The sequence below is a fragment of the Salvia hispanica genome, chromosome 3, assembly GCF_023119035.1.
Source record: "Salvia hispanica cultivar TCC Black 2014 chromosome 3, UniMelb_Shisp_WGS_1.0, whole genome shotgun sequence".
In the NCBI taxonomy this organism is placed as follows: domain Eukaryota; kingdom Viridiplantae; phylum Streptophyta; class Magnoliopsida; order Lamiales; family Lamiaceae; genus Salvia; species Salvia hispanica.
In genome coordinates this window covers 52,519,289-52,540,389 of record NC_062967.1, presented here as the reverse complement: position 1 = coordinate 52,540,389, position 21,101 = coordinate 52,519,289, and the positions used below count along the sequence as shown (strand labels likewise).

The 21,101-nt window shown below is 32.9% G+C and overlaps 4 protein-coding genes across 7 annotated transcripts; 1 reads left to right on the top strand and 3 right to left on the bottom strand.

The window, feature by feature from the left end:
- Positions 1-59: 59 nt before the first annotated feature.
- On the bottom strand, positions 60-2,615 carry LOC125213418 (trafficking protein particle complex subunit 12-like). 4 transcript variants are annotated; one of them, XR_007174940.1, is made up of 3 exons: positions 1,444-2,615; positions 1,063-1,148; positions 60-308 (listed from the first exon to the last, which is right to left on the bottom strand). XR_007174940.1 is itself a non-coding variant. In XM_048113960.1 (2 exons), exon 1 carries the CDS (start codon positions 2,585-2,587, stop codon positions 1,445-1,447), a length of 1,143 nt encoding a protein of 380 aa, XP_047969917.1. In that variant the 5' UTR covers positions 2,588-2,615; the 3' UTR covers positions 60-323; position 1,444. The 4 variants fall into 4 exon arrangements, 3 of the variants coding, with proteins under 3 accessions (XP_047969917.1, XP_047969915.1, XP_047969916.1); XM_048113960.1 differs by lacking the exon at positions 1,063-1,148 and having other exon boundaries at positions 60-323; XM_048113958.1 differs by lacking the exon at positions 1,063-1,148.
- Positions 2,616-10,451: 7,836 nt separating this feature from the next.
- LOC125210476 (agamous-like MADS-box protein AGL8 homolog) lies at positions 10,452-13,241 on the top strand. Its single transcript, XM_048110027.1, has 10 exons — positions 10,452-10,633; positions 10,745-10,798; positions 10,924-10,942; positions 11,432-11,493; positions 11,589-11,688; positions 12,267-12,364; positions 12,449-12,539; positions 12,619-12,680; positions 12,809-12,980; positions 13,131-13,241. The coding sequence occupies exons 1-10, from the start codon at positions 10,452-10,454 to the stop codon at positions 13,239-13,241; spliced, it is 951 nt and encodes a 316-aa protein (XP_047965984.1).
- Positions 13,242-14,168: 927 nt separating this feature from the next.
- Positions 14,169-16,507, bottom strand: LOC125208938 (small nuclear ribonucleoprotein Sm D2-like). Its single transcript, XM_048108474.1, has 6 exons — positions 16,374-16,507; positions 15,841-15,865; positions 15,669-15,743; positions 15,322-15,426; positions 15,082-15,201; positions 14,169-14,463 (listed from the first exon to the last, which is right to left on the bottom strand). The coding sequence occupies exons 1-5, from the start codon at positions 16,376-16,378 to the stop codon at positions 15,085-15,087; spliced, it is 327 nt and encodes a 108-aa protein (XP_047964431.1). The 5' UTR covers positions 16,379-16,507; the 3' UTR covers positions 14,169-14,463; positions 15,082-15,084.
- A 3,304-nt stretch (positions 16,508-19,811) lies between these two features.
- On the bottom strand, positions 19,812-20,853 carry LOC125215741 (heavy metal-associated isoprenylated plant protein 23). Its single transcript, XM_048117273.1, has 2 exons — positions 20,659-20,853; positions 19,812-20,307 (listed from the first exon to the last, which is right to left on the bottom strand). The coding sequence occupies exons 1-2, from the start codon at positions 20,816-20,818 to the stop codon at positions 20,018-20,020; spliced, it is 450 nt and encodes a 149-aa protein (XP_047973230.1). The 5' UTR covers positions 20,819-20,853; the 3' UTR covers positions 19,812-20,017.
- Positions 20,854-21,101: the final 248 nt, after the last annotated feature.

The following is a 21,101-nucleotide window of genomic DNA, read 5'->3' as shown; positions in this document are numbered from 1 at the left end:
TATGCATTGTGTTCACTTGTTATTTTTCCGCTGCTATTCTGAAGTTGTAAAGTTGCAACTTTGTGCGTGTAAAATGTTTAAGAAAGTAAAATGGTCACATGAATTTTTCACTTTACACTTGTTTACTCAACTAAAATGATAGATTGTTGCCTTCAAGAATCATTGAGCATGTCATGGAAAAAAAGAAAACTTATTGAATCAAGAAATATATAAGTTTGGGATGAAGTCTCTCTCTCTCTCTCTCCAAATCAGCCTGCCTGGGCACTAGGACAAGGTCTGCTATCCAGCAGCACCTTTGCAAACATTGCCTGAAATAGTTCACACTAAGCAAAAAAATATGGAGTACTGAAATTTCACATTTCACCATTCACAATTAAAGGTATTTATCATTGGATTTGTATAGCATTAATAGCAAAGTCTCATATCCTCATCCAAACAATCCCTCGGAATATATATTACAGTTATAGGCATGTCAAGCTAAAACAAACAAGGCAAAGAAACAGCCAAAATCGAATCTATTTAATCAAAAGCTTATTCAGTTAGTCCATTTTGGGTAGATATTGTCAAGAATGGAGAGAACGCATGCCTCAAGCTGGGCACGATGGATGTATAATATGCAATGCTAGCAACTGCTCTACAGTATACGTGATGGACACTAGTGAATTGTGACGGTAAATGTACACTTGCTACAGTATGTAATTCTACGACAAGAAACAGTAGGCACGAAAATGAATGTAGTAGCAATTACCAAACAATGCTTGTGAATGAAGCAAATTGCATTGGCATATGAATGCAACCTTCACATGAAATTTGTTTTCCGAAGAATATCAAGATTATGCATAATCCTCCACTTACATATGCAACATCATGTAGAGTCACAAGCATCACAGTTCCTCCACAATCATAGAAAAGAAAAACAATAGATAATCCAGATACAACAATCCAGTCATCATCATGAATAAAGACTAGTAATTCGAGCCAAAAATGCATGCCACACAACACAAAGAACAGCTACACATATGAAATGCAGAGAAAGCCATTACATTTCAAACTTTTTGGTACCTGAAATCTTAATTGCAACGCAGAATTTGATCATTTTCAAGCAAATGATGTTTGTGAGTTGTGACTGAAGTAACTCGTTTTAGCATCTGAATACGACAATCACTTGAAATTTGCATTCCAAAAGAATTTCCAGATCAACTATAATCATACATGCTGACCACATTTCATAAGCATTACAGTTCGTCCACAATTTTGAACTAATCTTACAACTAAGCAGACCTGTGACTAAAATCCACTGCAGAACAATCATCAGAATCATAATCATATTCATCATAAACAAAGACTGTTAAATGTGAGCAACAATAATTCATTCATCACAACAAAAAGAACAGCTACAGATATCGAATGCAGAAATCGATTACATTTCAAAACATTTGGTACCTCAAATCCTGGTACACGAGGTATCGAAGTCGTCGGGAGCCACTCTCGCAATCCAAGTACTAAGTGTCTTCTTTATATCGGCATGATTCACATAAGCCAGCTCATACATACTACACAAATTCACAACAAGCGTCTCATTCAATGCCACAGTCGGAACCCTCTCCAGCGCGCTCTCCAGCACCTTAATCGAGTCCGACAAATCCCTCAAATACATCAAACAAAGAGCTTTGTTGTTGATCGCCACAAAATCGGATGCATCCCTCTCCATACACTCCTCATACTCCCTCACAGCTGATACATAATCCTTCCCAACCAAATATGTCAATGCCTTATTCCTACCTACCAAATTCTTCAAATTCAAATTCAAATTCGCATCCCCACCCTCACTCTTCTCCACCATTTTCTCAACCAATTCAAAGCTCCGTTTAGCCCCTTCCAGATCGCCGTATTGCATCTGAACGTAACCTAATTTCGACACCATGAACGGATCCTCAAGTTTACTAGTCTCCGATTTCAACAAATAGAGACACACCTTAAATTCCTTCAGAGTCAAATGGTGACTCACAATCGAATTGATCACAAATGTCTCACGCTTCTTCCACAGATCGATCGAGATTTCAGTAACCGAATCGCGATTGCGCGACAATTTCGTGTCGCGAATGAAATGCAGGAGAACGTAAAGGCGATCGAGAGATAATTGGCGATCACCTAGCGTAAACGGCAAGTGCGCGTGCAGCCAACGGAGCGCGAACGGGACCATAGATCCGGACTTGTTGTTCGGGTACTGATCCGGAAACGACTCGAATTGGTATTGCTTCGATCCGAGATCGTCATCTAGGGTTTCGAACTCCTGCTGCGCGTCGGCGAAGCGGCGGAGCTTCACCAGGGCGAGGACGTTGAAAGTGAGGTAAATTAGATGCTCGTGCGGCCGAGAGAGGAGGGACAGCGAGCGCGAGCGCGCTACCTTGTCTAGGATCGTCCGCCACGCGCCGCGGCAGGCGAGGTCCTGCAGCGTGGAGAGATCGTGGCAGTGAGAGTTCAGAGAGGCGTACGGACTCGAGAGAGGATCTTCGACCGCGGAGGCGGAGATGGAGGTGATCGGAGAAGAGGTCGCTGGTGCTGATTCAGACTCAGGAGCATCCATGGCGGAGGAAAGCTATCGTGCGCCGTCAGTGACATGTGCAGCTATTTGTTGAATATTTTTGTGAGGAAAATAATTGGGCCTTTTTAGAGGCCCAAAATCATTGGGCTTAAAAATTGAATAAACCATAAGTCGACATACATTTAATTTAAAGGCTTTGATTAAAAATTCTACGCACTGATCAAAAAATGAAACTTTTAGCCATTAGGGCAGCCGCAACACAGCCCAAAACGGGCTCGGACTCGTCCCGGTGGGATGAGCCAGCTTTGGGCTGTCGTCGCAGATGGCCCCGTTACGGAAGGCAGCTCGAGAGGGAGGTGAGGCTGGCGAGCCAGCGCGCCATCCCCCCACTCATGTGGCACGCTTGGAATGGCTTGTGACACCCGTGAGTGGGCGTAATATTTTCGGATTTTAATTATAAAAAATTTTAAATATCGTAATGATAAGAACGATATTTTGGTATTTCAGTATTTTTTTTTCCCAACCGTATACACATCCAATACATTTTTATTATTTTTTGGTTGTCCATTTGGTCTTTTAGAAACTCTCTCCCTAACGACACGAACCTCATTTTTCACTAACAATACTTTAATAATTTGTCTCTCAATTTGTTTCTTCTTTCAATACTTGATGTGAATAAAATTGTAGTCCTTTATTAGAACGGCGAACAAAGAGAGAATTCTGGATGCAAACAGCAATTACCTATCAAGTTTATTTTCAAACGATTTTACAATACCACCATTGCCTTCTTCATTGAAAGATCTTCATGTGGGTACCTCGCATGAGGGTCTGACTCAATCGTAGTCTGGTAGAGAAAGTTATAGTTATTTTACAAAGACTGCGCATTCTAAAGAAAATGCGGGACCTGAGCAATTTATGCGTGTCGCGAGTCACAGAAAACACGCAGGCCGAACGTTTTCTAAGCCAAAAAAACACACGACCGAGAAAAACGTGTCTGGCATGTTTTTCATGCCCTTACTATTTAAATAGCTAGTGCACAACTCCCAACACAGCTTTTGACGACTGGAACTCATTTTGGAGAGAGAAAACAGCTAGGAAGTCACATTTTGGAGAGGATTTACTATTTACTACTCCCTCTGTCCCTGATAAGGCTCGTTTCATGCATTGGTTTTTGGTGATATTATATACTTTTGAGGGATATAATGCACAAATTTTGAGCTTAAGTGTGCAGAAATCTGTTGGATCCGGGAGTTTGTGCTAATTGACCTGGCAGATGCAAAAGAGCTGATTTTGAAGTAAAATACCAGAAGTCATCGCCCGGACCTGGGAGAATCAAAAAGTTGGCGAAAGGAGATAGAATGGAAAAAGTCGCCTACCTGGTCAAAGAGACAGAATGGCATACTGACATGAAGATTCTCAATTACTGCAAGGGTAAAATGGTCAAATACCAACAAGAAGTTGCCTTAGGGTTGAAGTTGAAGCCACTCTATAAATAGAGGCTTTCCACAATGAAGAAGGAGCGCTTAACGCTATCGTAGTTTAGGTAGGAAGCTCTCGTAGGCGCTTAACGCCACCGCTCTCTTAGTTTAGTTAGTTAGTTTGTTGCTTTCTTGGCTTAAATATGTAGTTTCATCGGAGGAATTGACGACTTCACCTTTGGATCTCAACTTATTTTCAGTTTTATGAAGCTTTGGTGTTTATTTTCATGTTGATGATGCTATTTACTTATATTTCTTGGATGTTTTTCGCAATTGGTGGCTTAGATGTTTAGATCCATGTTGTTTACATGATTTCCAGTAGTTTAGAGGTTAAGATTTAGTTGTTCACGTGCTGGATTTCTGAGATCCAATAGTTTAGGTGATGAATTTAAGGTAATCTGTGTTCATTTTGCTTTCTGCTTGACCCAGTAGCATAGATCTGGTAGTTCTAGCTTGAATTTCGTGTTTACGTCTCGTTTTGAAACATGCTCTGTTTTATTTGTCAATGGTGTTGAAGCTCTATTCCATGCTTTGTTTTTACTTGGTTGTTTGGAGAAGATAAAGTTGAAATTAGTTAGAAAATCAGATCTGCTTTTTGCTTTTGCTTTTCACATCTTTCTGCCAGCCCCAGCATGTTTAGGAGAAATGGTCCCCACTTACTTTTGCATCTTTGTCTGCTTATTTTGGGAAAGTTTCAGCATGTTCCTTTAGTTACAGGTGTTCTAGTCAGTTTAACTCCAGTTTACAAGTTGCAAGTGTCCGTACTTTTCCCATCCCCTAGGTCAGGTAAATAGAGTCAAGTTTAATTCCGCCAGGTCAAGTAGATTAGAGTTTTAACCCACTCAATGAATGCGTGGCAGCAGCCGACCCCTTTTCTGCTTGTGTCATAGAATCGATCTCGAGTAGGTCCATGGTCTCTGTGGTTCGACCCCACTCTTGCCGCTTATACTTAGTAATATTTGTTGCATTAGTGGGAAAATTATAAATCTTGTTGAAAGGAGGGACACGTGCACACGACACACGTGCAAAAACCCGATCTTCAGTCCCTCTATAATAGAGGCATTTTCTTTTCAGCACGGAGTTTAAGAAAAAATTATTTTAAGTGAGTTAAGTAAATAAAGAATAAAGTAGGAAAAAAAAAGTAGAGAGATGAAGACAGAATAAAGTAAGATAAATGAAATTTTTTCCAAAAAAGAAAATGACTTAGCTATAGGATAATCCAAAAAGGAATATCACTCATATACCGATGGATGAAGAGTGTTCTAAAGTCCGTTATATTGACTTAAAATAAAAATATATATATTCCGTCCGTCTTGGCTCAGATGACACATTTTTTGGTCGGCACAAGATTTTTAGGAGTTGTTGGTTAATGTGTTTAATTAGAGAGAAAATGTGAGTGCGTGTATAAAATGGAAAAAGAAAAAGAGTTGAATATTTGAAATTAGTAAAAAAAGTGGTTGGTGCATTAGAGCAACCACAACAATGCTCTCCACGGAGAGCATGCTCTTAACTATTCATAGGTCTGACCCAACTTTTATTTATATTTTATTCTACGCTCTTAGCTAAAGCAAAATACCCACAATCATGCTCGTCCCCAAGAGTAGGGGTGGGCATTCGGGTTTCGGTTCGGTTTTTTGCCCAAACTTAATCAAAATGAAAAATCGAATTTAGTTCAAAATCCAAACCTAACCGAACCGAAAAACCAAAAATCGAACTTCAAAAACCGAACAAAACCGAAAAAACTGAAATTTTCAAAAAAACCCGAAAAACCGAAAAAAAAAATATGGAGTATATTAATATATAGTCATTTTGGATTCTTTTTAATAAAAAATTATTATTAATGAAATGCTTTTAGTAATTGTAGTTTTAAAATTGAATAATAGAATAGTGAGACTCATGAATAGTGAAGAACATGCTCTTGGGTAGGGGTGAGCAAAATAACCGAAGACCGAATATCCGAACCAAACCAAACCAAAATTTTAAAATTTGGTTCGATTTTTTCGCTTTTTCGGTTCGGTTCGGTTTTAACAATTCAAAAATTTTGGTTTTTCAGTTCGGTTCGGTTTGAGCGAAAAAAAAAAACTGAAAAACCGAATTATATTTTAAATATAATATTATATATATTTATTCTATTAATTTAATATATTATATTATATATATATATATATATATATAATATTCTTTTAATATATTTTTATATAATATGCATTAGGGGAGTGATCAATTGCTAACTCATCATTTAATTGCTAACTACAACTAATTTAAGGCCATAGGATTTTAGAAAACGTGTAGTCTACAATTTGTCACTTGTAACTTTTTTTTTAATAATTAAATCGAAAAAGATAAAAAAAAAACTCTAAATTATGGTTTTGGATGAAAATGTCAATATAGTGTTCCGAAAATATCAACACAATGCTTTGAGAATGTCAACACGATGCTTTAAGAATGTTAACCCATTGCTTATATTGACATTCTACATGTATTATATTGACATATTTTATATAGTATGTTGACATTTCTGCTTGTACGAAAAAATTAAAAAATTTCGAAATGTTTTCAAATTTTGACGTCGGAACATATGCATCTATGATATCGTTGGAATCCTTATGAAATTATCTTTAATTTGATATATGTTATATGAATTTAAAGTTTTGGAATTTCTTTTAAAAGTTAGTTATAAATAAACATGTAGTTAATTGACATTAATACCCCTATTGATATTTTTTGGAATTAATCATATGGCCTTATTGACGTTTTTCGTTGATCGTATTGACATTTATGGATTAATGATCTAAGCCCTTAATTTGAATATCTAATAGCTATTATTTAGTTGTAGTTAACAATTAAGTTATGAGTTAGCAATATAACACTCCACATATGCATTATATATATTCTATTAATTTTATATTATATATATCATATTCTATTAGTATATACTACCTCTGTCCCTGAAAATTTGATACATATTACCATTTCGGTTCGTCCCTGAAAATTTGATACACTTCACTTTTACCATTTTTGGTAGTGGACTCCATATTCCACTAACTCATTCCTACTCACATTTTATTATAAAACTAATACTTTAAAAGTAGGACCCACATCCCACCAACTTTTTCAACTCACTTTCCATTACATTTCTTAAAACCCGTGTCGGGTCAAAGTGTAGCAAATTTTGGGGGACGGAGGTAGTATAAAATAATTATATTATATATATATATATATATATATATATATATATATTGTAAAAATGGTCTTAAAACGGAATATTTTGGGAATTGGAAATAAAAATTTGGGATGTTTTGGGATTTTTTCGGATTTTTTACGCTTTTTAAAAAAAATAAAAAAATCCTTAAATGATGCCAGCTCGCGGAGGGGCGAGTGGGCGTCGGCGCTCGGGCGCTCACCCACGTCGCGACACGTGGGCGGGAGAGTCGTGCCGCTGCAGAGAGCGTGCTCGTGCCGACGGCATGAGCCCAACGGTGAGCTCGTCGCGTGCTGTGTCAGCGGCACGAGTTGTGCTGTTTCAAATGGCAGCGCGGTGGATGCTCTTAACGGGAAAGAGAATAGTAGTGGAGAATTATTTTACTATTTGCAAAAATAAAAAAAATGCTATTTTAATTGAGACAGATTAAAAAGAAAATTATGTGATTTTAGTTGGACGAGAGAATACTACTCCACGTTAATTCATCTATAGTTCTGAATTTTGATTGATTTTGCCTACTAATTATATTCCCAAGATTTAACGATTTAACTGAGCAATGACTCATGAGGATCAACAATGTGTTATTTTAAGTTTTGACTTGGATTGAGATTGAATCTACTTTGCGAAACCCAAATTTGACTAATTCAAAGTTTAAATAATTTTTATATGATTAATTAAATAGTGAACCAAAAAAAATGTTCTTAGAATAATATGGTTTGTATATTTGCAGTATCTAGTAAAGTAAATTTTACTAAAGATCTCTGAATAAATACATAATTTTACTTGAGGTACTTTTATACTCCTTCAGTTTGGTGGTACTTGAGTCATTTCATTTTTTGCACTCATTTTAAAAAAATGATATTTCCCCGTTTCTAAGATAAACAACATTTGAAATGGGTAAGGATTCTAATTCATAATTGGTAAAGTAAGAGAGAAGGAAAGAAAAAGTAATTTGAGTATTGTTAGTAGAGAAATGGGGACCCACCTCAATAGAGAGAAAAAAGTTTTCTAAAATTGAATTGGTCTATTTTTTTGGTAAATCCAAAAATGTCAAATATGGTCTATTTTTAAGAATTGAGTAATAAGTAAGAGAGAAAATAATATACTCTCCACTACATTATTCTCTATATTATTCTCTCTTTTACTTTACTTTTTCTCTAATTTAACTATTTATTACTTCTAAACCGAGTGGAACACATGGAGTACTATTTTTGGCCCCTTTTTTTTTGCCTTTTTTGTTCTTTTTAGTTTCAAAGGATATTTTAGTGATAATATTTCTCCCTTTTATCTCTTTTATATCTGTTTCCATTTTCTTCTCTTGTTTATTATTTATTTAATTTATTATTCATCTCTCTCATTCTCCATTTAATCTCATTATAATTTAGTTTAACAATAAATATTCAATGAACATCAATTCAAATATAGCTTTAATTTGATATTTATTTTATGAACAAATTTAAAATAAAAGACAATAATTTAATTTTTCTAAATTTTCTTTACAGAATGGATGAAAGAGAAATATAGTAACATAAAGACTAAAAGATTCATTAAAACAAAGAGGATAAAAAATGATAAAAATATTAAAAGAGTGCAAAAGTACATCAAATGAAATTGAATTACGCCACACATACAAAATGTTTCATTAATGTATCAAATTGATACAAAAGTTTTAATTTTACATGAACCATTCAAAAAGTTTAATTAGTATTTTAAATTAATACATTATGTTAAATTTCTTTAACATGGGGAGCACTATGGCGCATCCTTAACTAAAGTCACAACATACTTGCACGAAACATACAATACTATAAACACTAAAATGCAATATACATTTATGAAGCTGTAGATGGTTTTCCGCAGATTGCATTTTATATTTTGAGTTTTGCATTATAAACATAAATTGTCTACAATACAAAATAAACAATATACAAATGCAATTCGATCATCTAAATATAATGCAAATTAAACAGTGTATGTCTAAAACGCAAAACTCAATAATACAAAATACAATCTGCCTATAACTAAAATACAATCTGCAGAAATCCAACTACAACTTTCACAAATGCATATTGCATATTCGTGTTTATAATATTGCATGTTAGTACGTGTCATGTGGCAGTACGAGGTTGAAAGTACATGGTAACTTACTAATTTTAAGCACATCCCTCTTTAACATTGTTTAAAATTATTTCTATGAGGGTTAGTTTTTTATTATAAAAAAAAAAAGTTCGATGCCCTTTTTTTAAAATCATCCAATTATAAGAAATTTAACATCGTCTAAAAACATTGCTATTAGGGTTAGTTTTTTTTTTTTTTAACTCCATATTTAAAAACTAAGTTTGATGCCCTTTTTATAGAATCATCCAATTATACTTTTGTCGTATAGAAATATACAAGATTTCCAAACAATATTGCTTGTATCTACTCTAATATTTTGCAGTATACAAATATATAGTACTATACAAAAATCATAACATAACTACTATATTTGGCTAAAGGGAGACGCGGTCTGCTTTTTCATACTTGTGTGACTTTTATTTGCACTAAAATAAGTCTCTAATCACAAGAGAAGAAATAATGAGAAGAAATCTCATCCTAATATATGTAGAATTTAGTGTGGTGCTAAGCCTCATTATAATTTTGCTTAAGCACAAACTATTTTCTTTTCCCAATAAATCTTCCAGGAATTCATTCACAATATGACGTGCCCAAATGACACGTGTCCCTGTAAAATCATGTTAATTTTCTATTAATCGAGGGACAAAATCAGTAGCATAGGATTTTCAGATTTACCTAATTATTGCAAGAGATTAGTCAAAATCTTGTTTGGCGCAAATATTTTTTAACAAAAAATTAATTTTCGAAATTAAATTGATTCACTACGCAACAAGATATTTTTATTATATTTTATGTGTTGCAATTCATACTTTTAAATGTTAAATTTAGAATGAAATATAAAAGTCATCGTCGTCACATAAGATAATGCCAAACACGACTTATTGGAAACTAGTAGTAATTCTCAACAAGCTAATAATAAATGTAGGAGTTAGTTCACCTCTTGTTATATATTCCAAATTCATTATTCACACAAACTATATATATTTACATATAAAAAAGCTCATATTCACATTTTTCATAAAATTCATATTACAAAGTTTCTTAGGCCTATAAATATAGCGCTTGTGGACACAACGTTTTACCAACTTACATAGCAAAACCAAATAAGATGGGTCGGAAAATTGACATGAAAAAGATAGAAGACGTAACAAAATGTCAAGTGACGTTTTCAAAGCGTCGCAGCAGCCTCATGAAGAAGGCGAATGAAATCGCGATTTGCTGCGACGTTGATGTCGCATTTGTTGCCTTTTCGCCATCTGGCCGGATTAGCAAGTTCTGCAATAAAAAACGGTGTGTGTCAATTTTAACTCAATAAAAAAATTCTTTTTTTAAGAGAATGGAAAATTTTTGTTAAACTCAATAAAAAAATTCTTTTTATATTTTTATGTTTCACCCTCACAGAATTGAAGATGTGCTCCATCGTTATGTTGATCTACCAGCAGAGAGTAGATTGAGGTATTCGGAATTATTTCTATAGCTAATAAATTTTCGATTATTAACTTTTATTTAAGCAATTACTAAAACTTTGTTTTGCTAATAATAATTGTGATATGCTGCTGTCCGTGGTTGACGAAATGCAGGGAGATAGATGATGTTCAGGTATTTTTTTAATAAATAAATTTATTATGGATATATACACATTTTATTTTTATTTTATTCGAAAAGAATTCATATATTTTGTATTCAATTATTTACATGAAGAGGAAACTGGAGAAGTTGAAGAATCTGGATCATATTAAAAGTGACAATAGCAAGTTGCAATATTTGGACAAACAGTAATTAACTCTCTCCCTCAAACACACAAAATTTATACCTTCAATTTTAGTTTGTGTAATTATATATGTGAATTTAATTCCGTATTTCAATATATTTTTTCAACAAAAATGAAGTTAATTATCTTTTAATCTATTTCCCTAGCTGACAATAAAATATTATATATTTGGTGCATATATATTGAATTTGATGGGTGCTTTTTTGGGGATAACTAATTCAAGGATTGAGGTATGATTGATTTCTCACACTATCTACCTTTTAAATACATATGTATATCTAAATTATGAATTATAATATATAATTGCTCCTGATCAGAATCTCGAATTGCAAATTAAAAAGAGTGGCCTAGAACTGCAAATTTTAGAAGCAAATCTCAGGTAATTATTTTAGTATTTTAACCTAATCTAATTTCATTTCATTTCTTAATCCTTATTATGCCATGTTGATTAAACAATTATTTTAATTTTCTTAGAGACTATGAATTGGATCCGGAGCAGGAGCCTTCATTACATCTATTGTCTTGGTGTGAGAGAAACATTAATCATTCTCTCGAAAGAGTCCTAGCTAGAAAAGTTAGTATTCAAATTTCATCTTATTATTTTCTAAAATATTTTTAAGAGGATAGAGGATCCATTTTGTCTTATCATTTGAATCATTTGCTCAAAAATATCACATAGTTTAGGTAATTACCATCTAGTACTCGTGTTTCATTTTCAAAAATTAAAAATTCTGCAGATAAATTCAGGCGATTGATGTATTAGATTTCGTTGTATAATTTTGTGTTATCGATGTCTAATTTGGGTAATTGACATTTAATTTCAATTGTCATGTAGACATTTTGATTGGCGAAAATTTTATGCGTGATATTTAATCTCAAAAACGAAACAATAGTTATTAAATGATAATTATCTAAATGGTAGGACATATTCGAGTAATGCCCAAATGGCTAGGACAAAATGGATTGTTTACCATTTTTCAAATAATAAATAATAAATATATTAATCACGTGCTAACAAATATATTAATTACTTTGTAGGGCGTGTTGTTTAATCATCTGCAAACATCAAATGTCCAACCGAATTTTCAAGTATGTTAACAATATTTATAATTTGTTAAATATGTTTATAATACTGAATATTTGTATGATTAGTTGGATTCAAGGGTGTTGCAAAACCAAGATCATGAGATTTCTTTTTCTTCAAATTTAATGGAGAACGAGCTCAATTCAGCGATAAGTCCATTATTGAGGTAAATTTGTAAACTTTTAATTTTATTTACATATGTTGTTTTAGACCATATGGAAAAATATATGTTGTTTTTAATTTTTTATAGTGCCAAAGTCCAAGTTCAAGGTATAATAAATCCGGATCTGGATACACCCAACACATCGAACCTTCCTATCTCGTTTCAAAATTCTCAACAGGTAATATTTGTGTATATATATCAAATATGCCTTTTCCAATTGATCGATTTTAATTCTACCGTATGTAAATTATCTTTAGGCAACGTTTTCAAATGCATTCTACAATTCCATTCCTAACTTAAGCAACATGCCACCTCCAAGGTAAATACTTTCTTTTTTAAGTTGAATTTATCCATTTTCACAGTTAATTTACAAAGTTTTGTAGTGAATTGGTAATGTCTCACTCAAATGTATATAATATGATATACCCTTTTTAATATTTTTTACAGATCTACTCCAAGCGCAATATTTACAGGTTATGGCAGCACGCAATATGCAACATGCAACTTCACTAATAAAGATGATACGATACAAACTAGCTCGCAATATGCAGCTTGCAACTTCACCGATAAGGGTGAAGAGACCAGCCAATCAAACATATTGAATGGTTCAAAACAAGAGGTAGATATTTACATTACTTATTTGAAATTATATTGACGCTCTTCTTTTCTTTTCTTTTTTTTCTTTTTAAAAACACCAAGTCCTTGAAATTTTATTTTTTAATAGTATTTTTTTTGTGTGTGCACATTGAATAGTTTGTTGTGATTGTAGGGTACTTCGGGAGACAACACTTGTTGGACATCCAAGATTCAGAAGAGCAGCTTATGGGAGTGGGAAGACTTGCTTATTGATGACAATTTTAACATCGGAATTTCAAAATAATTCATGTGCTTTAACATATAGTCAAAGCTTCTTTGGAGTTGTTGGAGAAAAATGAGAAAAGAAAAAGCAGGAAGAGGAATATATTTAGTAAAGAATGAAGGAGAAGAGAACAGATAAACAATAAAGCATTTTTTTTCATTTCTGTAACATTTATGTTGTCATCTAGTGTAATTTTGCATCTATATATCAGTGGAATGTTGGAGTTGATTTGGACACATATATCAACTTATTTTCTTGAACTTCATGAAACAAATTAAAAGAAGATGCAATAAACCAACACTAGACATTACAAAAACCCACAACTAATTTTCCAAATTATAGTAACGAAAATACAAATACTGCTATCTAAAATATTAAGTTCATAAGTAGATCGGCTAATTTGTGAGTCACTCACTTAATATTATGTTTATGAGTTGATTTTGATTCGGAAGAGTTCGATGAGGAAGTAGAGAGAGAAGAAATTACCCGTAAAGATGGGCGCAGTGCCCCTCTCAGAGATATTCAGACCGCATAGGCTAAATGGAGGATGGTCAAAGGTTTGGCGCTTGCATCAGTGTTATGACATTATTGTCCAACTTCATTTTTAGGTTAGAGTAGAATGGTGACTGTTCCTTATTGGTAGGGTAGAACCTCTTTGTACTCTGCTTGATATTTGGCGAGCCATCACTTTTACACGGTTCAGTGTACATTTCAACTCAAAAAAATAATGGAACCTCCATACCATTTAGTCTAATGGATCAACTCATAGCTCAAATCCAGTTGACACAATTCAAGAAACTATAAATTCAGATGCCAAAATAGAGTTGAGACAAAACATAGAAAGGAAATCCGACTTCTCCAAGGAAAACATGTTAATGGGTATGTTAATGGGTACATACACATATGCGTCACCCCATGAGAAGAGAGTGGGCATCTGAGAATATCAGATGGAGGTTTTAATGTTTATCATATGATGTATAGAGAGGTGGTCAGTCTACAGATTGCAATGCATAAGAAAATAACTGGACAGCTCATAAATTTTTACCAAGAATGCACCACAGAGAATGTATACACCATACTCTCGATACTAAAATTATCAAGGGTTAAGAAGACCTAATGTAGGAAAGATGAGTTCCAAAAGGATAGACCTAAGAAAGATAAACCTTGTCATCATCGATAAGCTCAAGTCTGGCATACACTCACAGTAGAAATAAAGTCACACTACAGCCAGAGTAATGAAATCCTGCAAGAATGTAGAGAAAAAAATTAGAATGCCACAAAACCATAAACCATGGTAAAGAAGCAAATTTACTAAACAAACAGTAACTGAGAGATCATGCTGATTTGTTTGGATGTCAACTTCAGTTCCAGATGGTAACAGGGAGAATACGATAATAAAATACACATTTCACAAAAAGGTAGGTTTGATATAAGAGCAGCAACTGCAATTAAACAGCATATAAAGTTAATACTTCATATATGATGTACAAAAAAAATCATCATAAATAAATGCTTATCACTTATCAGAAAGTTAGCAACCTCAACAAGAGGATCGCTAAACATCAGATAATCAACTCCATATAGAATTCGGGGTTGAACAAAGAAAGTGGCATGAGTAAGCTAACATATTTCATAAAGACGATAAAAATCATTGAAACAACCATGCCTTAACCAAACTTCAAATTCATATGGAACCAAAGCAGATCGATAAGAGTTATTAGATGTCAAAATTTGATAAATACAGGCTGTCCCATAAAACAAAAGAGAAAACAAGTAACCTATAACTTCTACTGGACCTACTTAGACAAGATTGAGGTAAACAGAAATATATTGCTCAGTAAACACAAGTAATGAGACATACCGATCACTTAGGATTTCTGAGGACAATGATCACGGAATCTCCTCGGAGGAACATCTTGCTAATAAAACGATCCTTGTTAACTGGAAGAGCTTTCTTTTTTCCTTTACCAGTCTTAGGTATCTATGCAATGGATAGAATTTGATGTATGTTAGAAACATATTCCAACAGCATAAACAATTTGTTAACAATTTGAAATTAGATGTATACGCACGCCACGAACAGTAAAAAACATAAACAAACCTCAGTCCACATCTCCCTGACATTTTCAAGCACCATGTTGCAGTGGCGATCAAAAGCCCTCACATGGCCCAGAAGCTTTTTGTTGTTACGGCAATTGATGAGCACCTACCAAGCAACCGTGTCAAAAAAATCAGAGACAATACACAGTAACTGCTTTAGATTGATAAGCACAAAACACTCCATAATGGAAGAACAATGACAATACACAGTAACTGCTTTAGATTGATAAACACAAAACACTCCATAATGGAAGAACAATGATAACACACGATTTTGAAACTAAAATTCACAGAATCATACAAACTAGTCACATATAGCAGCCCTTTTTCTCTTGAACTAATCAATACCTGTGTGTTATTCTTAACACTCAACATCAAGACAGAAAGTGGACCAGTGTTGAACTCCTCCTCCTCATTCTTCACCTGTAAAAGTTGTCCAATGTAACCCAAAAAGGTCACCACTTGCTGCAAAGGTTAAAAAAAAACAACTACAACCATGCCATAAAGGATTGCAACTTACGGGAGCATCTTCTTCCATTGGCCGACTGTAAAAGAAAAAAAAACAGCAATAATTAAAATAATTGCAACAGAAAATTTGATTGTCCAGAAACCTCTCAAATACACATTATAGATGAAATATTGAAATGAAACTAAACATCCAGATAAATTTGGGCATTTTCAACTACCACTAAGAATTTTCAAATGCGGGACAAATCCAGAGAGAAAAGCAAAATCGAGCTAGAAACAGTAATTGACCATCGCTGGAAACTAAAAGGTTCAATTGAAACCGACATAAACCATTTCGCCTCTTTGCGTTCATAGATCGAACAATATTAAATCCATTTTCTCGTCATCAAACACGTACATAGATATATAAACAAGAGCTAAAATTCAACGAAGCAGGTCCTCAAAAACTCGACCAATAAATATCACCAAAAAAAAAGAGTAAATGCAAAGTAAACAGGAAATGTACAGAATTCGACCATCAGCATCACGACGGTGAGAATGAGAAATAGTAAACGTTTGACACGTTTGACAAGGAACAATTCATACCTCATACTGGAATCTGATTCGAAGAGATAGCAAGGTAGTAGAAACCCTAGAAAACAGAGAAATGGAGAGAGAAAGTATCGCTGCTCAGTTTTCAAACCTCCACTCTAAAACCCTGAAATGAAATAAAGGGGCCGGCCCACTATAGACTTTTCATATAAAAAGAAATTGGGCCTTAGTTGGGCTTTTAGTTGCTGTTTAAATTTTTAAACATGTACTACTAGTACAATTTAAATAAGTATCCATCCGTCCACGATTAATTGACACCAATATATTTTTCTTCCAACCCATAACTAATTAACACTCTTACTTTTTACTTCCTCCATTTCAACTAATTGTACTTCCTTTTAACAAAAAAATAAAACATTCACTCATTCTTACTTTATTATATGACTAAAATACGAAATTAGTCCAAAACATTCACTTTTTGAAAAATAGGTCTATAACAAATAAAATTCTTGTCAGAGTGGTCCCTTTTTTTACGGTTCCGTCAAAAACTAGTGGCCATGCCACTGTGCATTTGACGTTGACCGTTAGTTTTTTTACAGAAACGTCAAAAAAATGACTATTTCGGTGACATTTTCATTTGAGATGGACATGTTTTTCAAAAAATGAATGTTTTGGACCAAATTCGTATTTTGATCATATGTTTAAGACTAAAATTGACCTTTACTCCTTTATTATATGAATATCACTTACTTTGTTCACTCTTTATCTTTCCTCATTTATTCTTTCATCTTACTTTTCAACACAATTTCTTAATATCTGTGTCCGAAAGTTTTGACTCAACTTAGTTGAGACAGATAGAGTACTGCTACTTTTAGAAATGGACCTCGCATTTTAATAATTTATCATATTCACATTTTATTATAAAATTAATATATAAAAATAGTACGGAAGGATTTGTTAATTTCCACATAATTTGAAACCAACTTAGCTTAGTTGAATCACATGCAAATTTTATGGTGCTATATAGACTATTCAATTATAGAAAAGTGAGTTTGTATTTTTATTTTTAAAAAGTCATGATTATTGAATACGAGTACTAATATGTCAATGCCGACAAAGTAATAGATTTATGAAAAAAAGAAAGGTATGGTATACTTTGACCTAAAAAGTGATACTGTACATTCATTGATTGGTCCAGGAAATAACTCTGGAAGGAAGCGAAATTATTTGGAGTGAACGATACTGAAGTAGAATTAGGTTTATCTTTTTATATTAATAATAATGAGTAAAATTGTAATTTCACTAAATCCCTAAATGACATTATTTGACGTTTTCTTCTTAAAAAATAAATTTTGCATATTGGAGTGACGACTATGGCAACTACTAATAAATTGAATTCAACAATAAATTCTATATCAACACTATTTATATATTAATAATATAAATAGTAGTAGGAGTATTAATTATAAGATAAAATATCAATAATATTTTTTGTTAAATATAAAATAACAATGTAAAAGAAATGAACATATTTTTAAAATACGAAGACCACAAAAGTGTAATAGTATAAGAACTAAAATTTGCAATTCTCTCTATCCATTACAACGTTGTCAACGACTTGTCATTTATAATAAAATTGACATACTATTTCCACGGACATCACATAAATTCCCACCTACGAATAAATTCCCACCTACGAAACTACTCTCTCCATTCCATAGTAATAGAGTCATTTTGCCATTTTGGTACGTTCCATAGTAATAGAGTCATTTCATTTTTTTAGTAAAAGTCAACACATTTTTTCCACTCATACTTTACTCTCTCTTACTTTTTTTCTCTCTTCATCTCTCTACCTTTTTCATTTTCCACTTTATTCTTTCTTTACTTAACTCACCTAACACAATTTTTCTTAATCTCCGTACCCGAAAAGTTTTGTCTGCATTACTATGGAATGGAGGGAGTAGTTTTCTAGAGCTATCACTACCGGTGGTAATTGATTTTCTATTTATTTTTTTTATTTTTTTTTGTATTAGCTAATCATAATGCCCTGATAGAGAAATCTTCATCAACTTCTCCACAGGTCATAAATTCTATCTTATCCCAGGATTCACTTCAAAACTATGTACATATATGTGTGGAGACAGCAAGTAATTGGTTTTCCAACAACGAATTCATAATTTTAATTTAGGAGATGTGACTAATAATTACAACTGACTTGTAGTTTTAAAATCCAATCAATTTGGCATTTTGTAAATGTTATCTGAAATAGAGTTGTCTTATTTTTCGTTAAAAACTTTGTGTACATAAAAAGTTTTAATCTTTAATCACCGAATAGTCTGAAAATTATTTATGATAAAGAGTTTTTTAATACTAGTAGTAACTTTATATATCGAACTTCGATAACTAAATTATTGGTCATTATAATCTGGATTTTTAAATAAAAAAACAAATTTTCATTTAGTTTTGAGTAAGGATAATGAAATTACTAGTATTTAGTGATTATTGTAATTTGCAATTTTAATTTTTTTTTTTTAAAAACAAATTTTATTTTACTTTTTAATAAAGATAATGAAAGTAAAATTTAGTACGAACTAATATTCATGTATTTGCACCTCTTTTTAAAATTTTCATATATTAGTAGTTTATATGATTTCATTATATTATAAATCGAGTTTTGGAGATTGAGTTATACCCCTTGTTTAGACAGGTTGTTATTTTCTTAAATTCATTTTCCAAATGTCATTTTAGGTGGATGATTAGAATGCAATGCGTCTAATTATGCTATCACTAATCTTAATTTAATGTACATACCTATCTATATATGATCAAAATCGCCTCATTTTAATTGGGGAATCCGAATAATTGAGGTCAATATATGTGCTTAATAAACCTTTGATTATGCTACGAGGAATAAATCGAAATAATGCTAGTACATTAGAAGATGAAGAAGAAGGTGGGCTCAATTACACTTCTTTTTATTGCTACTTTAATTCTTCTTCTTTTTGCAAATATTCTTCCAACAGAGAAAGTTAAATGCTTTATAAATGCTTTTGTTTTTGCAACACCACTTTTTGGAGCCTCAAGGATTCAACTACAACGTTGTTTTTGAATGTGGAATATTCCCATGCAAATTCTGTTACATATATATGCTGATTGAGTATATCAAATAGTAATAAAATAAATTCATCGAGATCGATCAAAAAGGTAGACTTTTACAAGAATTCAAAAATATATTGTCGGTGATCAAGATCAAGATTCCATCAGTGTAAATAATTTTACTTTAAATTCCTATCACTTGATAATTGATATTACCAATGTATGAAAACCACAACTCAGAATATCATATCTAAATTAGCTCATAATAATTGAAGTATACATATATAGGAAAATGTGAAGTGTAATGGTAGCCACGGATTACAATCAACATTATTTGTACAACTACTACAACTAATTATCCATATAAAAATGGTTTGACAGAAACGCGCATTTATATGTACCATAAATTAAAAACTTCATTAATTGATGACAAACATTCCTCTTCTTGATAAAAAATACGTACATGTCCAAAAATCATCAAAATCACCACAAGACCTACACAATTTAATTAGAACAAAAATCATATATATCGATCAAATTATTTAGTACTACAACCACCAAATACATTTCTTGAAACAAAATTAATATGAGAATTTCCATAACTACATTAGGGAGCATGCATTTGGATTGTCATCGCTAAACATAGCAATGTAGGGATCATCATACTTGACGGAGGCGACCGGGTTTTCGACTTTCCTAACGAAGCCCGGTGGAGCCTTCTTGTCATAGGCCTGCGGCGCGTAGGGCTGGGAAACCAGATTGTACGGAACATAGGGCCAAATCTCGGCCTTCTTCCCCGTTGCCTTGGCCTTCTTGAGCACCTTGGCTTGCTCCACGTACCCCGTCACCGTCACCTTCTGCTGCTTCCTGTTTATCTCCACAGACTTCACTCCTGAATTACATTACCATTTTCTTAATTATATATACTCCTTCCGTCCCATTAAAGTATGTACTTACTTTTCATTTTTGCCCGTCTTATAAAAATATGAGTATTTCCATTTATAAAAAGTTGTCCCTCATTACTCATGTAAATCAATTTATTTACAACTTATACCACTACGCCTACTAATAATAATATGGTCCCATTATTCAATAACACTGATTTAACTTAACTACCATTCTTATCCCCTCTCTTACTTTATTAATTGTGCATTAATTTCCGTGTCATTTCAAATGCACGTATTTTATGGGATGGAGGTAGTATGCATTTTGAAGGATCAAGAATGTAGAGTGAGTTATATACCAGAGAGAGAAGATAAGGCGTTCTTGACTTTGAGCTCACAGCCATCGCAGTCCATTCTGACCTTGAGGTTTACAGTTTGGAATTGCTTCTTCTTCTTTTTGTGTTTGTGGCTGCTGCTCATCATCTCTGAAATGTATTCTAATGTTCCTGATACACCCATTTTCTTTTCTTTAAAAAAAAAAAAAACTCAAAAATTAGAACCAAATACTCTATTTTAGTTTTGTTTCATAGAGCTCACTTGTTTATATAGGCATTTGGTTGTGCAAACAGCTGCATATGAATGGGGCTGGGGCCCACCATTTTTTTACATTGGAATTTTAGTTTTTATATTTGAATTTAATTAGTTTAATAGATATGGGAGAAAGTGACTGAAAGTGAGGACATTTACAAAGTAAAGTTGGATGGTAGGAGTAGTTTAAAGTGACAAAACATCGAGAATTATT

Excerpts from the sequence above, each read along its gene's own strand:
- LOC125210476 (XM_048110027.1), top strand. The coding sequence starts at position 10,452 with ATGGGTCGGAAAATTGACATGAAAAAGATAGAAGACGTAACAAAATGT. Across the intron at positions 11,494-11,588 it reads ATTTTAGAAGCAAATCTCAG|AGACTATGAATTGGATCCGG; the intron begins GTAATTATTTTA and ends TAATTTTCTTAG. Across the intron at positions 12,681-12,808 it reads AGCAACATGCCACCTCCAAG|ATCTACTCCAAGCGCAATAT; the intron begins GTAAATACTTTC and ends TATTTTTTACAG.
- LOC125208938 (XM_048108474.1), bottom strand. Across the intron at positions 15,427-15,668 it reads GTGTTAAGAATAACACACAG|GTGCTCATCAATTGCCGTAA; the intron begins GTATTGATTAGT and ends GTTGCTTGGTAG. Across the intron at positions 15,202-15,321 it reads TCAGGGAGATGTGGACTGAG|ATACCTAAGACTGGTAAAGG; the intron begins GTTTGTTTATGT and ends TCCATTGCATAG.
- LOC125215741 (XM_048117273.1), bottom strand. The coding sequence starts at position 20,818 with ATGGGTGTATCAGGAACATTAGAATACATTTCAGAGATGATGAGCAGC. Across the intron at positions 20,308-20,658 it reads CGCCTTATCTTCTCTCTCTG|GAGTGAAGTCTGTGGAGATA; the intron begins GTATATAACTCA and ends AATGTAATTCAG.
- LOC125213418 (XM_048113960.1), bottom strand. The coding sequence starts at position 2,587 with ATGGATGCTCCTGAGTCTGAATCAGCACCAGCGACCTCTTCTCCGATC.